Genomic DNA, 16,023 nt, shown 5'->3' with positions numbered 1-16,023 from the left:
CAGTGTATAACTTCTCACAGATTCTTCTAGAGTATCATCTAAACATTTGTTACTCAAACATATGTACAAACTTGTATACTTTTATTATAAGTGTCACGTTATATTGTGTTCAGTCTTAGTACCATAGCACTCGGTCCACAACCGTAATGTATTACCAGGACCTACTGAATTCTATCTGAAACACCATGCGTCTAAAATTTTACGTGTTTGGTGTACTTGTATTATATATCGCTCACCTATGTCACTTGTAATATTTCACTTTCATTTGCAACATTTTGAGCCCATAGCACTTCGCCTAATTCAACCACACATCATAGTGTTAATTATATATTCATTATGTTCTTACTGCTGAGAAACGTGTTTTAGAATTTCGTCAAATATTATGTTTTGTTTAAATATGGCTGATGATGACCCCGAGTAGGGTTGAAACTAGTCCCATGTAATGTAAATACATGCATTGTAAATATAACTATGTAATGAATAGGTGGAAAACTTTTCTATTTATAATTCGTATGTGTGGACATCAGTGGCATGCGGTGGTTTTGAAAAGTGGGTATGCTGTCCAAGGTAGGACGTACTAATTACCGGGCGTAGGAAGTATAATTTAAAGTGCATCATTATATAAAGGAATATAACCAAGCTGTAACCATATAGACTTACCTATGTGTAATCTCATGAAAATTGAAGGACTTCTAACCACAGCGGTATCATGTCAAATCCTTGGCTCTTCAGGAAACACAAAATAACTAGTGACATCACATCTATAGATTTAAAAAAATTGATATAATTTTTAAAGCTGCAAATAACTTATTGAGACGTATAGAAATAGTTTATTTATGCCCAATGACAATGCATAATCCGTTAAAAAAGGAAGACAAATGTATCATTGTTCCGTTTTTGTCTAAAAATTATTTTATTCAGTTTCCTACATCAAAGTGCATAGATTAGTACAAATCACGTCTATTCCATGTATCACCCCTCACTATTCAGTTAAAAAACTCTTTGATCTCTTATGTATCAGAAAACTCTGACCTGTTACCCTTCCCCCCCCCCCCCCCCTTCAGCATAGAAGCCAACTTGAAATACCTCTGACACTAATGCAACAGTATCATGCATATTACATTGTACACATAGGCCTATCAAAAATTGATAGTAACTTATTTGCTACGTTTTGTGAGAAGTTCTTCTATTGTCCACTGTATGCTCTACTACAAACAAAACTATGCATTAAGTCCCTCCACAAGATTTTTGGTTGCTTTGAGTCTACTTGAAGGTGAAATCTAGTCGTCTCTCTTGTTTTGGGAATGTTGTGATGACATTATCATAAAATGTGTTTGTGCTTTTCAGTTGGTGCAGAATTTCCTTTACTATGGACAGAACTGCCAAGCCTGATAGCCGTTCTTGACTCTGTGTTGACCTCTGATAAGTTTTAATCCTCCTGAGGGCTGAAAACGATCTTTCAACTGACGCTGTTGTGCTTGGAACAGTTACTATAAGCACACCCAATTTGTACACTTCAGGCAGGGCTGTATCTAACTGTTTGCTTTTCAGGGAACACACTAACTGATGAGGGTGTTAACTATAAAATTCATCAAACGAATACAGCACGGTAAGTTCATTATTCAACCGGATAAAATCAAACAAGTCTTTATAGGACAGTTTAAGATTTTCAAAGGCAGAATGAAGAAAAGTAGCTTTGTACACTTCATACTTCAGAGGATCCAACAAGGAAGTAAACTGTAATTGGTTTAATGACCCAAATCGTTTGTCTAATTGTACAATAATGTTGTCAAAAATAGTGGTAAAGGCATTTCCTCGACATTATTGGATCTTCTTCCCGGTTAGTTGGTAGAGAGTCTTCGACACCATGATAGACCAGAGTCTCGGCCCAAATTACGTCGCACTTTTTCCTGAGGTTTAGTATCTCTCTTTTCATTTCCTGAACTTTTTGGGAGCAATATAAGACGTCTAAATGCTTGGATTGAAAGATATTGAAAAGGATGTCAGTGAAGGTGAAAATGTGCTAAAAATCAGTAACAAAAAGGAAGTTTCAGTGCTGGTTAGAAATTTCATGAAACATTGTGCCGCTACAACTGTTTCACTGTCCCAGTTTGAGCTTTCATCTAAAACATTCCGAAAGAATTCAAGGAATGAAGTGCGATGTTCTTTCACTGTGTGAACAAGACGAGATGAAAAATTCCACCGTGTTGGAGCATTTCCAGGCATCCTCTTTGCGGTAAATTCTTTCAGTTCATGAGATCGTTTAGAGGACTTGTGAAAAAAATGATCCTAATCCCGTTAAGGTCTGAAAAAATATTCTACATTCCTTGATGCAGGAAACTGACTGTGAAAAAATCAGATTGAGCTTGTGACTAAAGCAATGGATAAATATGGCCTTCGGAAAGAGTTCTTGTACTTTGGTTCTTAGTCCACTTGTGTGGCCGGCCATCACAGCTGCTCCGTCGAACATTTGTGCAATCAACCTGTAGTTTAAGTCAAACTAAGTAACAATGTTTTTCACTTGTACAAACAAACCACTGGCTGTTCGATCTGCGTTGACATCAGTGAAAGTAATGAACCTTTCGTGAACATTATCACTTTCAGAATCATAATGTCTGAAGTCTCTCAAGAAGAAGGGCAACGAAAATAGCGTGTTTTATTTCTGACTTCACTTTTCCAAAACTACATCACTGACTGCCCTTAATAAGTCATTTTGTATCCTGTTTGAAGTCCCGCAGAACACGGTCGATGTTTCTAGGTGTGTACTTAACGTCGCATCGTAAGTGGCGAGTAAGATCACTGCAGCCAAATAAGCACCCCTGTTCAAAGAATCTTCACCCTCAGAATGTCGACGGAATGGTAATTCGTGAGTAGCTAAAAACACACAACATCAATGAATCGCTTGAGCACCTCTGTTTTTCCGAACGGTCTCATTATATTGTGCAGTGCTTGCACGCAATTGAGCATCAAGCTGAATATCAATTCTAGATTTTCCAAACGCTCTCAGCTGTAATAGTGCAGAAATGTGTGACTGCGATTTCTCATGCTTTTGAATGGCATTGTGCAAGTTACTCAGATTATCATAACCAGTGTCAGACCTAACAGTTCGGTCTCTTGCAAAGAGTAAACATGGCCAGCAAAACAGTTTATTAAATTTGGAACTTCCAGCAATCCATTCTGTTTTACTGTACTGTGAAGTTTGGAAATGACGAACGTACTCTTGACTTTTGTTTTTATGCGTCCCTTTAATGTTGGGCATATCTGGAGAAGGTTTTCCAGATTGAACAATTTCTAGTTTCTCACATAAGCTCCTAAAACGAAACGGTTTGTCCAGCAGTTGTTCAATCACACAAATAGTCAGCCATCGCAAATATTACGATAGTTGAAACTAAGAAGAAATTACCGTACCGTATATTCCACTAATACTTCTACGTAAATACACAATTATGCACTCACGACACAGCACTGCCCACGTTGCATGTTATTATGAAAATCATTAGAACGTACCGCCGGCCCCGTGGTGTAGGGGTAACGTGCCTGCCTCTTACCCGGAGACCCCGGGTTCGATTCCCGGCCAGGCCAGGGATTTTTACCTGGTACTGAGGCCTGGTTCAAGGTCCACTCAGCCTACGTGATTAGAATTGAGGAGCTATCTGACGGTGAGATAGCGGCCCCGGTCTAGAAAGCCAAGAATAACGGCCGAGAGGATCCGTTGTGCTGACCACACGACACCTCGTAATCTGCAGGCCTTCGGGCTGAGCAGCGGTCGCTTGGTAGGCCAAGGCCCTTCAATCAATCAATCAATCAATCAATCAATCAATCAATACTGATCTGCATTTAGGACAGTCGCCCTGGGGTTTGGTTTGGTTTAGAACGTACGCCCCTACAAACACGCCACATGGTCCACAACAACGCTGGTACCTACTATATAGTAGGCCAGTTTTTCTCACACTGTTACATTTAAGAAAAAAATAATTTTCAATTCTAAAATGAACTGGATATTCGTACTTTTAAAACGTTCTTCTTATCACTCGCAAGAGCTGTTTCAGCAATAAGCCAAATAACAATAAATAAACGTATCATAAACCAGCACAAAGTTGCTTCACACTGCTACACCATGCGATCAAGCCGGGCAGCGCTGAGTTGTCGACTTACCAAGCTCACTTACCGGCGCGGTTACCACGCATGCGCCACTTTGAACTCAACGCTGGGCGAGCCAAGCGGTAGGTGTGTCGCTTACCCTCGCTAATGCAGAAATTCGTACTGCAGAATAACCTTACTGCATATTGCAGAAAACCATACTGCTGCAAATGCACTTAGTTAAAAAAAATAGTATTGTCAACTGACAAGATAAAATTATTTGTTGCACTTACAGTTGCATTACTGCTTACTTTGCTTCTCAAATCCAACGGGTAAGCCTGGCTTAGTCTGCATACCCACAATGCACGCTACTGGTGGACATTGAAGAACAAGCACACATTGTTCTTCACATATTTATTAGGGTACTTTACAGGGCAATACTGGTTTCATGGTGCAAAATAATTACAGCCAAGCACACCTCCTACATTACAGCACAGCACACATACAGCCAACATGACAAAACTGTGTCTAAAGTAGTCCTCTGTTATGTTCACCACACAGTCAACAATGTGGGAGGCACTGAATACAATCTGCATCACCATTTGTTGCATCATGTGTGAATCGGGTCGTTGGTTATAGCACAGTATTCGCAATATCCCCTCATGTCACAAACCGCGTACCACATAGTGGAGCATGTTGCATATCTCATCCACCGTTGAACTTCTGTCAGTGCATGCGGTACCCACCAAAATATTCCGTGGATGGTGCGTTTCTCGATGCCAATTGCCCTCTCTAACTCCAGTAGTATCCATTGTCTGTCTTCCTCAAGGAGCTGCTCGATGACACCATGTGCCATGTCGCTCCGCATGCTGATAAGTCACCCAAGTGTTGCTCGTCACCGGTTGCCAAACATCCTTGCTAAAACTTTCCTACCCACCATGCTACTCTACGGTACGGGAGGGCGTTACTCCCAAGGGCGTCTACCAATTCACTGCAACATTCTCTCGCATTTCTCCCCTGGAAAACGGCTGTTTTGGTGTATGCGCACTGCTCACATGGATTACTTACATCTCGCAAGATGCTCGTCACACAGCTAACTTCAGAGTGCTCTCTGTGCTATTACCAGCAATTTTACTTTACAAAGGAAATTTAATATGTCCTCCTATTCAATACTTACACATCTCCATCGTTAGATGGAGTAATAATAGTCATATATGTTTCAACTCGTTTGAACCATCTTCATTGAAAAATGAAGAAACATTATCCTCATAAGAAAAATAGATTATAAATAATTTAACTATCTTCACGTAACAAAACAGAAGGGTTAAATATCATCTAATTGTAAGCGGCTCACTTAAAAGGTACAAATGAGAAATTAACTAATACTATGTTTCTGATAACATAACATAAGAAATTAAATGGAACACTACATTTGAAGATTACTACCAGAAAGATGAAAAAGCAAAGTGCTTATCTGTTGGAGGGGCCAAGAAGACCCACCACCTGGAGAAGGCAACTTCTCACTTCAGCGATCAAACTTACAAGACGGCTCAGAAGAGCTTGGCTCTAGCGAATAGCTCCTCTCCGGAAATTGTGAAACTGAGAAGAACCAATGAGCGTCCGTTATTTTCCTTCATCCGCTGATCACAAATAGTTTTATTATGACCAATCATGGCCCAGCAATTAATGCTGATCACGTATCTCGAGTAACATCGAAAACCTTCCAAACTGATGCAAAATGATTCAATCGGAAACTCCTGGAGGCATCCTACCCAATCTGGCACGTGTGCCACAGTATGTCTCACAAACATTTCATCTTACCTTTAAACATTTTTAAGATTAATTTTTCACAATAATTAAATAATTTTGAAGCAGTTTCTTAACCAAACAATTCCAAATATACCCACACACACAACAAATAAATAAATAAATGAAGAACACATGAATATACAAATGAACACATGAATATACAAAATTAACACCTGAACATATAAAATTCCCCACAGCGTTCCAAGTCCAACTAATCACTACAATAATGTTTCCACGTTTGCAGCATTCATGTTGCAGTATGCAAGTGGGCCTACTGTAATAGTGAAGAAAAACTTGTCTACATGCACAATAGAGAAATGGGAAAGTTAATATCCACCTTTTCAATACAATATATTACGTGAAGGTTTACATTTAAAACATCACGTTTATTTACATTTGGTACCGGTTTCGACAATGTTTGATGTCATCATCAGCCAGGACAACTATACAAAGATCACATCATCATCATCATCATTTCCCTTTATCCAGCTGTAGCCGGGTAGAGGCAAATATGGTTCCTCTCCACTTTCTTCGGTCTTTCCACCACTCCTCCTCGAACACTGTGTCCCAGTCCAGGTTTCTTTCTATAATGCTGCGTTGGATGGTATCCTTCCATCTCAATCGTGGTCGTCCACGGCCTCTCCTTCCTTGGATTTGCATTTCCATCACCTTTTTTGGCATTCTTTCGTCGCTCATTCGCTTTATGTGCCCAAACCATCTTAGTCGGCTCTTCTCTATTCTATCATTCATTTTTTCCACTCCAATTTCTTCCCAGATTTTCTCATTCCTTATTTTGTCTCTTCTACTCTTCTGTATCATACTCCTCACGAACTTCATTTCGGGTGCCTGTATTCGACTCTCATCCTTCTTTGTCATTGTCCAAGTTTCTGCTCCGTAAGTTGTTATGGGTACGTAATACATCTTGTACATAGTATCCTTTGCTTCCATTGGCACATCTTTGTCCCATAACATGTTTCTTACACTATGATAGAAACAACTTCCAGCTTGAATCCTTTTACTAATCTCAGCATCCAGTCGAGCATTCTCCATTAATTCACTCCCCAGGTATTTAAACGTTTCCACTACTTCCAGGGGCTTGTCTGCAAGTCTAATCTGACCTTTCCCTTCTTTCTCCCCTCTAGTCATAACGAGAGTTTTACTCTTTTCTACACTTATTTTCAATCCACATTCTTCAATCTTCCCATTCACCACATTCAACTGTTCTTGAACCTTCCTGTCGTCTTCTCCCCAAATCACAATATCATCTGCAAATAACATCAAGTTCATTTCTCTTCCTCCATATGCTGCTTTTGCTGTTCTCATGATGTCATCCATTACTATTGTAAACAGGATTGGTGATAGAACACTTCCCTGTCTCAGCCCACTAGTTATTTTGAACCAACTTGTCCTGCCAACTTGTGTTTGCACACAACTACAACATTCCTTATACAATGCCATGATCATTTTGTTTAATCCCTGTCCAATTCCTTTTTGCACCAGACTGTCCCAAACTTTCGTCCTGGGGACACTGTCATATGCCTTTTCAATATCAATGAATGTCATTACCATATCATTCCCGTACTCCCAATGCTTTTCCATTAGTTGTCTCATAATGAAAATGGGCTCTATTGTTGACCTTCCACTTCTGAAACCAAACTGATTTTCCTGTATCTGATTCTCAACCCTCAACCTTATTCTACTTTCCAGTATCCTTTCCATTATCTTAGCAACATGGGATATCAGAGTAATTCCCCTGTAGTTCCTCAAAACTTTCTTATCACCTTTCTTGAAAATTGGGATGATTATTCCTTTTTGCCAATCCTCAGGGACCTCCTTATTCTCCCAGACATTCCTGAGAACCCGATATGTCCACTGCAGGCCTACAGCTCCAGCTGCCTTTATCATCTCCACTGAAATTTCATCTACTCCAGCAGTTTTTCCATTCTTCATCTTTTTTACTGCCATTTCAATTTCATTCACTGTAATTTCTTTATCCATTTCATCATCAATTAATTGCCTTTCCTGGTCGTCCACTGAATGACTGTCATCCGTTCTTATGTTCAGCAGCTTCTGAAAATACTCTCTCCATCTATTTCTTATTTCTTCTGGCTTTGTTAAAATTATGCCACCTTCATCCTTCACAAATCTGGTGTTTACTTGATCTCTCTTTTTGTTTCTTAAGATACCATACAGTAATTTCTTGCTGCCCTGTGTATCATCTCTCAATTTCTGTGTGAATAAGGCCCAGCTTTTCCTCTTTTCTTCCACGACTACTTTCTTGGCTAAATTCTTTGCCTCCACATATTTTCTTCTACTTTCTTCAGTCTTAAATGTTTTCCATGCTTTCCATGCCATTTTCTTTTCCTTCACTTTAATCTTTACCCTATCATTCCACCAGTGTGTTTCTTTGTCTTTCACATTTCCTGATGTTCTACCACACACCTTTTCTGCACATCCAACCAGTGCTTCCTTAAATCTTTTCCATTCCTCTTCAACATTCCCCACCTCTGTCCTGGGTACCAAGGGTATTATTTCCCTTTGAAATTCTTCTTGTATGCTTTTCTCCTTCAACTTCCATACTTTAATTCTTTTCTCTCTTCTTAATTGGGGTTTTTCAATCTTTCCAACTTTCAGTTTTCCTATCACAACTCTATGATCTCCACCAAAGGCTTCTTCAGGCATGGCTGTTACATCTACAAGGTTCTTCCGGTGTTCTTTCTCTATGATTATATAATCAATCATGGTCTTTGTTCGTCTGTCTCCCCAACCATACCTTGTAATCTTCTGACTATTCTTCTTCCTAAACCAGGTGTTTCCAACAATCATTTGATTCCTCATGCAAAAATCCACCAATCCTTCTGGATTTACATTTCCATATCCAAAGGGCCCTACAACATCTTCCTTTCCTTGTCTTTCCATTCCAACTTGTGCATTTAGATCTCCCATCAATAGTACTTCCTTATCTTCTATCTGTCTCTCCACTTCTTCTAAGAAGTCGTCTAGATGTTCATCTATGCAACCAGTTTGTGGGGCATACAACTGAAATAGATCTTTCACACCATTTTCAAACTGGAGTCTCATCATCACCAACTCCATTTTTTGCTTCAGGTCCTCCGCTGTAATACAGCCTGTATCCTTCTCTCAGAGGGATCTCCCCTGTACCCCTCTTCTTGGTCTCGCACAGTCCAAGTATGGCTATATCTTTTTCTATCATGAAGTCAACCAGTTCTTCTGTCTTTTCCGTCAGTGTCAGTACATTTACTGTTGCAATTTTGATGTAGTTTGGTGCTGGTTGCCCATTTTTCACAGTTCCCCCAGCACCTGAAGAGCTGCACGTCGCTTTTAGCAGGGGGCGCCCTAACCTTTTCCGAGGCACTATATCTGCTTTGTCCATATAGGCTATTGTTACGATGGGCTCGCCACACCCAAAGGCATTTTATACCCACTGCCAGGTTCAAAATTAGGCCGCCCCTAACATGGAGACAGACGCCTTTTGTAGCCGCTCCTCTGGAGTACAGACGCTACGGGTATGCCCCTTCCGCCATCTCCGCCGTACCGAAGTCCACCTTCTCCGCCGTAGATGCCGCTGAGGATTCAATACTATTAATGTAATACTACTGTAGAAGTCACGATTAATGTAATATATGTAATTAATTAATTAATGTAATATATCTTTGTATAGTTGTCGAAACCGGTACCAAATGTAAATAAATGTGATGTTTTAAATGTAAACCTTCACGTAATATATTGTATTGAAAAGGTGGATATTAACTTTCCCATTTCTCTATTGTGAATCTTGATTCAATACGGAACCTGAAGAAGAAATTCTTAATGTTAAATTGTCTACATGCATCGTAACACAACAAAATTCCTTTAAACGATGCAGAGATATTATTTTACTACATGTGATGATTAATAATTAGTTGTTATTTATTTGACAGTCTGTTGTGTAGGTGGAATGCAGATACCACTGTTTTCTGGGGATTTAGGTGGAGGCACCATTTCTTGAAATATACATCCATGGCTTCTGGATCTGTGGATAAAATAGTTTCAGCATCAGGAAAGTCTGAGCACAGCATCATCAAACAAATGTCATCAGCTAAATGAATTGTCTAGAATTTGTTTTCGGTAAGTCGTGTATGTACATATTGAAAAGGAAGGGAGCCAGTGCAGATCCTTGAAGCAAACCATCATTTAGTTCATACACTCTACTTCTATCATTATCTGAGTAGATCTCAAAGTATCTATTGCTTAGAATATTGTTTAGTAAGGTAGTAAGTTTACGGCATGTGATAGCATTCACAAATTTCAAAAGGAGTCCCTCATGCCAAACAGTATCATAGGCAGCTGACAGGTGCAAAAAAGGCAGCCATGCTTACTAATTTCTCCTCAAACCCATTTTCGATACGAGTTGTGAGAGAAAATACCTGCTCGTTACAGCTTCTTCCAGATCTGAATCCTGCTTGCTCTATAGGAATACGGTTGTTGATTGTTTTAAAAATTCTGTTGTAGATTAGTCGCTCGAGAAGTTTGTATGCGACACTGAGAAGTGCTATCAGACTCCTTGCAGACTGTCCACCACCCTGTCGCTGACCGTCCTCTTCATGCTTTTAGAGGAACGATAATGGACATCCATCATACATCAGTTGAAGCAATAGGTCAGAGAACTAGACCTAGAATTAGTGGCAGTCCACTGTATGTATGTATGTATGTATGTATGTATGTATGTATGTATGTATGTATGTATGTATGTCTACTTCTTGATCCCACTTTCTCAACCGGGGTTGGGGATGAGGATATATGAAATTCTATGGCATGTTTTTTACGGCTGAATATCCTTCCTGCTGACAACCTCAGCTGAGGAGCTAATGAAGATGAAATGAATGATTGTGGATAAATCTGGGAAAAGGTGAAAGGAATCTGCTATGCTCTATAAATAGGAACTGTCCTGGCATTTTACCTGGAAGTGCAAATGGGAAAGCACAGAAACCATTCTCAGGACAGCCAGCTGTGGGGTTCGAACCCACTCATCTGCCAAAAGCAGAACTTGACTCCATAGCCATAGCACGTTGACATACATGGCCACTTCACTCAGTAAACCATCTTATAATACAGTACATGTAATATATTACCTGTATAGAGCTTCTGTATTCCACTTCTTTTCCATAGGTCCTTCACGAGTACATTTGTAGGGATTATTCTGAAACCCAACAATGAAGTCTGCCTTCAGGAAATCAAAGTCTTCATCATATTTATTCAGATACTGTAAAGAAGCAAACGTAAACTATTATAAGAAATAAAATAAGATTGGTCTCTAATTCACTATCACTACCAACTGATCTCAAAATTCAGAACTGAACAAGCAAAAGGGATGTCCAGAAACTAAATTATCAACAAGCCCTCAAAGGTTAACCAAATAAAAAATCCAGCTTGTGCAGGGAATGTTATCCAAAAACAGTCTATATTGATGTCCAAGCACTCAGATCTGGAATTCAACTTCTGTATCCCTTACAAATTCAAACAATGTGAAGTTAGGCAGCAGGAAATGGGCCTCTAAGGAAGAGTAATGCATTCGCAGTAGTAGAGAATTCTACTGGAATCTCAGTGAAAGTAGCATCCGTACTCCAGTGAAGTGGCTACAAAATGTGTGTTCTCCAGGCGAGAAGTGGCCTGACGTCTTGCTCACAATAGCTCAAAATGTCTGCCAGGCCTTGGGCAACAGGCTAGTCTGTTCACACCACATTGCAACTCATCGATCAAATGTCACATCCAGTATTATCAGTCAATGCTAAGGCACACTCTGGAAGTGACTCACAAGTCTCACACAACCAACATGAGAAATGGGCAAGGGCTACCGACCCAGGGACAAGGCTGGTTAAAGAAGAGATTGCAAACTAAATCGATGAAAACTGCCACATCAAATATCGGCACTTTGACAGGACATACCAGAGAACTGGCTGATATCCTGAAACACCATCGAGTAGCCATCACTTGTATCCAAGAAACCCAATGGAAGGAACAATAATCCTGGGATATAGAAGAGGAATACATGCTCATTTACCACGGGTTAACCAACAACCAAGGAGTTGCCATTATCGCGAGTAAGGACCTTCGTAACCAAGTAGCAGCCATCCACAGTAACTCTTAATGGATTAAGACAAATCCTCCAACATGCCATTTCCATACATTCTTTGCCTATGTTCTGTGATAAAGCAGACTAAGATATCTTCTGGAATTAACTTCAGGACACTATAAGAATGAGCAGTGGGGAAGACCAGTTGCTCTTATGTGGTGATCTCAATAGGCATGTTGGAAGTAATAACAATGGATACTAGTACCATGGTGTTCACTGCCATGGAACCAGAAATGCAGGTGGCTGTTGAATACTGGATTCTGAGGAAGACATGGTCTGGCTATTTATAATACGTACTTGAGGAACCATAGACCTAATTTTTTCACTCAGGCAGTTAATGGAAAAGTTTTGGGAAAAAGGGAAGAACTTGATAATAGTATTTCCTTATTTGGAAAAAACACATGACAGTGCGCAGAGAGGAAAAATATGGGAATGTTTAGAAAATCGTAACATCCCAGGAGCACCAATTTAAAAAGTTAACTGAGATAGTGGCTGTGTGGTGAGAGTTGCACAACTGTAAGCTTGCATTCAGGAGACAGTGGGTTCAAACACCACAGCTGGCAGCCCTGAAGATGGTTTTCTGTGGTTTCCCATTTTCACACCAGGCAAATGATGCGGCTGTACTTCGATTAGGCCATGGTTGCTTCTTTTTCACTCCTAGCCCTTTCCAATCTCATCGTCACCGTAAGACCTATCTGTAATCAGATCAAAAATTAGATGGATGGCTTTTCCGGCATTTGCTCTACTAACCAGCGTTTCGTCTTAGGTCTGACACTAGACTCTTCAGAGTGGGATGTGTCATAAAGCAAATGTATTATTTATTTACTTATTTTTTTCCAAATTTCAGATGATGTATGATGGTTGTGAAAGTGTGTTAAGAATGAAGCCACACTTCCCAGTATCGAATCAGGTAAATGTAACTTAAAAACTTTTCAGTCTGTCGAACACACAAGTTCAGTATTACACTATAACGTACCTGTAAAAAGATCCACATTTTTAAACAAGAAATAAAATTACACACTATTAAACAAAGAATGACATGTTTCGTTCTTAAAAGAACATCATCAGATTCTATCAAGTTACACTCAATATTTGGATATACTTATGTTCATTTCTGTCCATACATACAGGAATTTGAAATTTGGAACTTATCTTAATGAAGCCTCGCTTTGTCTCCACTCCAGCATACAATGCAATGCGTTTGAAAAACTGTCGCTCTGTCATTGGCTCGAATCCAACCGGCTGCCAGTACGCTCACTCCCCATTATGATAACCTCCCTTCATTACATGTAATAAATATCATTTTTGGTCCGTATTGATGATATTAGATTGAAATAATAACATTAAGTTATTATTTCAACCTCCCTTCATGCCGAAACCTCCCTTGAAACTTTGTTGAAACTGAATAGGTGGACCTTTCTCTACCCTTTGATAGTGACCAACTGTCAATGCGGACCGTAATGAAATTCATAACTTATGATATACATACATCATCATCATTAGAGACCATTATACCTTTCAGCGTTCAGTCTGCAAGCCTCTGTGAATTTACTAAACGTCGCCACAATTCTTTATTTGCAACTAGTACTATCGCCTCCTGTAGTTCTATATCTCTTATCTTTTAATCATTAGAATCTGAGTCTAACTATCGTCATCTTGGTCTCCCTGTACTTCTCTTACCCTCCATAACAGAGTCCATTATTCTCCTAGGTAACCTATCCTCCTGCCCTGCCTATGCCGCCTCTCCCACCAAGTTTTCGTGAATAAGGATCTCCATATATATACCAAACTAATGGTGTACTAAGCTGCAGTCGTAACAACATTACTATATGGATGTGAAACCTGGACACTTTATTGTTGGGACATAAACTGGAACGCTTCCATCAGCAGCAACTTAGATCCATCATGAACAACAAATGGGATGACTACATAAGCAATGCAGCAGTTCTTGACAAGGTGCATATGATAAGCATAGAAGCCTTCATCATCACACATCGGCTCAGATGGGCTGGTCACATCCACCATATGAATGATAGACTACCTAAAAAACTTCTCTACGGTGAGATTGGTCATGGCAAAAGGCCTCAAGGTGCTCGTTTGATACGTTATGAAGACCAGCTCAAGAAGACTATGAATAACACCAACATAAATGCTACTACCTGGGCAACAACTGCGCAAAACCGTGTTGTCGGGCGCAAAGCTACTGCAGAAGGTGTCTCACTGTTTGAGCAGGCACGTCGCAGACAAGAAATTGAAACATATGAAATGAAACGGCGTATGGCTTTTAGTGCCGGGAGTGTCCGAGGACATGTTCTGCGCGCCAGGTGCAGGTCTTTCGACTTGACTCCCGTAGGCGACCTGCGCGTCATGATGAGGATGAAATGATGATGAAGACGACACATACACCCAGACCCCGTGCCAGAGAAATTAACCAATGATGGTTAAAATTCCCGACCCTGCCGGGAATCGAACCCAGGACCCCTGTGACGAAAGGTCAGCACACTAACCATTTAGCCATGGAGCCGGACATTGAAACATATGAAAACCGGAAACTATGTCAGATCCAACCACGTCCTCCAGCTACCTTTAGATGTGACCTGTGTGGGCGCAGGTTTCATGCAAAGATTGGCTTGATCAGACATCAGCAAAATCTCCACACAGCCAACAGACTTTAGAAGGAACTGCAGGAGAAAAACGTATCCTCAGAAACGAGCAGCGGCCAACAAACCTATCCTCCTCCATCCATCTCACGTAACACCATAACCGAAGCCCTTTTATGCATACAGCTTCATCCATCGAGTACATTCCTAACTTAACCTTCATCTCCTCATTCCAAGTACCCTCCTGCCATTGATCCCACGTGTTTGTACCAGCAATCATTCTTGCTACTTTCATGTCTGTTACTTTTAACTTATGAATAAGATATCCTGAGTCCACCCAGCTTTCATTCACATTCAGCAAAGTTGGTCTGAAAACAGACCGATATAAAAGATAGTTTCATCTGGGAGTTTACTTCCATCTTACAGAATACTGTTGATCGCAACTGCGAGCACACAGCATTAGCTTGACAGCACCTTGATTCAATCTCACTATATTACCACCCTGGGAAAACACATCCTAAATACTTGAAGTTCCAGCTTTGTATCACCAATCTGACATTCAATTCTCTTGGATTTCTTACCTACAAACATCAATTTCACAGTCTAGCTCGAGCAAGCGAGGAGCGAGGTCGCGTGGTGTAGGGCGTGCCATGAACATGGTTGGTATTGAGCAGTACCGGGCGGCGACTGGGAGGTGGCAGTGGAAGCAGAGGAAGGAGTTCAAGAATGGACTGGTCAAAAGAGAAGAGGTGGTGAAAATGGGTGAAGCGGTGCTGGTAGCAGGAGTGTTAGCTGTGCTACTGGTCATTGGAGGGATGGAATTAAACCCAGGCCCAAATACCAGTGGCAAGTTCACCGTGTAAGATTCGGCGACACTTAAGGTGTTAGTGATGGAAGTTACTCAAGAAAATTGCCAATGGGACAAGGTGCAAGAAATAAAAACATGTTGGAAGAGCAGAGAAAGGAGATAGGGAACATGAAGAAATAGTTAGAAACAAAGACTGAAGAAACGAATAACAGAATGTGCAACAACGAGAAAGAAATCGAGTTATTAAGGTGGAAGGTAAAGCACTAGAAGAGGAGGTGATGAAGATGAAGAAGGAAGCAGAGGGATACAATCAGGAGAGAATGAAGAAAGCTACATTTACATATGGTGTGGAAGAAGGCAAGGAAGGCAAGATTGACTTAGTTTATAAGGTGGTAGATGTCATACAGAATAGGATGAAGATAAATTTCACTGAAGCGGACACAGACGATGTGGAGAGAGTGGGCAAGACCAAAGGACGAAGACCAATTAGGGTAAAGCTCATCTCTACCCTAATGGCAGAAATTGTGCTAAGGAATGGCAGCAATTTACAGGGTCAGAAAGTATGGGTGAAAAGAGACATGGGAAAAGAAGGT

At 40.4% G+C, this 16,023-nt stretch overlaps 1 protein-coding gene across 1 annotated transcript in view; it reads right to left on the bottom strand.

Annotated features, from left to right (window-relative positions):
* Positions 1 to 16,023, bottom strand: part of Dcr-2 (Endoribonuclease Dcr-2) — a 396,960-nt gene that overhangs the window by 285,725 nt on the left and 95,212 nt on the right. Inside the window, exon 8 of the mRNA XM_067143947.2 lies at positions 11,022 to 11,152. Coding sequence (XP_067000048.2) covers positions 11,022 to 11,152 — 131 coding nt within the window. The remainder of the gene's footprint in view (positions 1 to 11,021; positions 11,153 to 16,023) is intronic.

This window comes from Anabrus simplex, chromosome 3, assembly GCF_040414725.1.
Source record: "Anabrus simplex isolate iqAnaSimp1 chromosome 3, ASM4041472v1, whole genome shotgun sequence".
Taxonomy (NCBI): domain Eukaryota; kingdom Metazoa; phylum Arthropoda; class Insecta; order Orthoptera; family Tettigoniidae; genus Anabrus; species Anabrus simplex.
The sequence above is the reverse complement of the archived record's forward strand: the minus strand, read 5'-3'. Positions and strand labels throughout refer to the sequence as shown.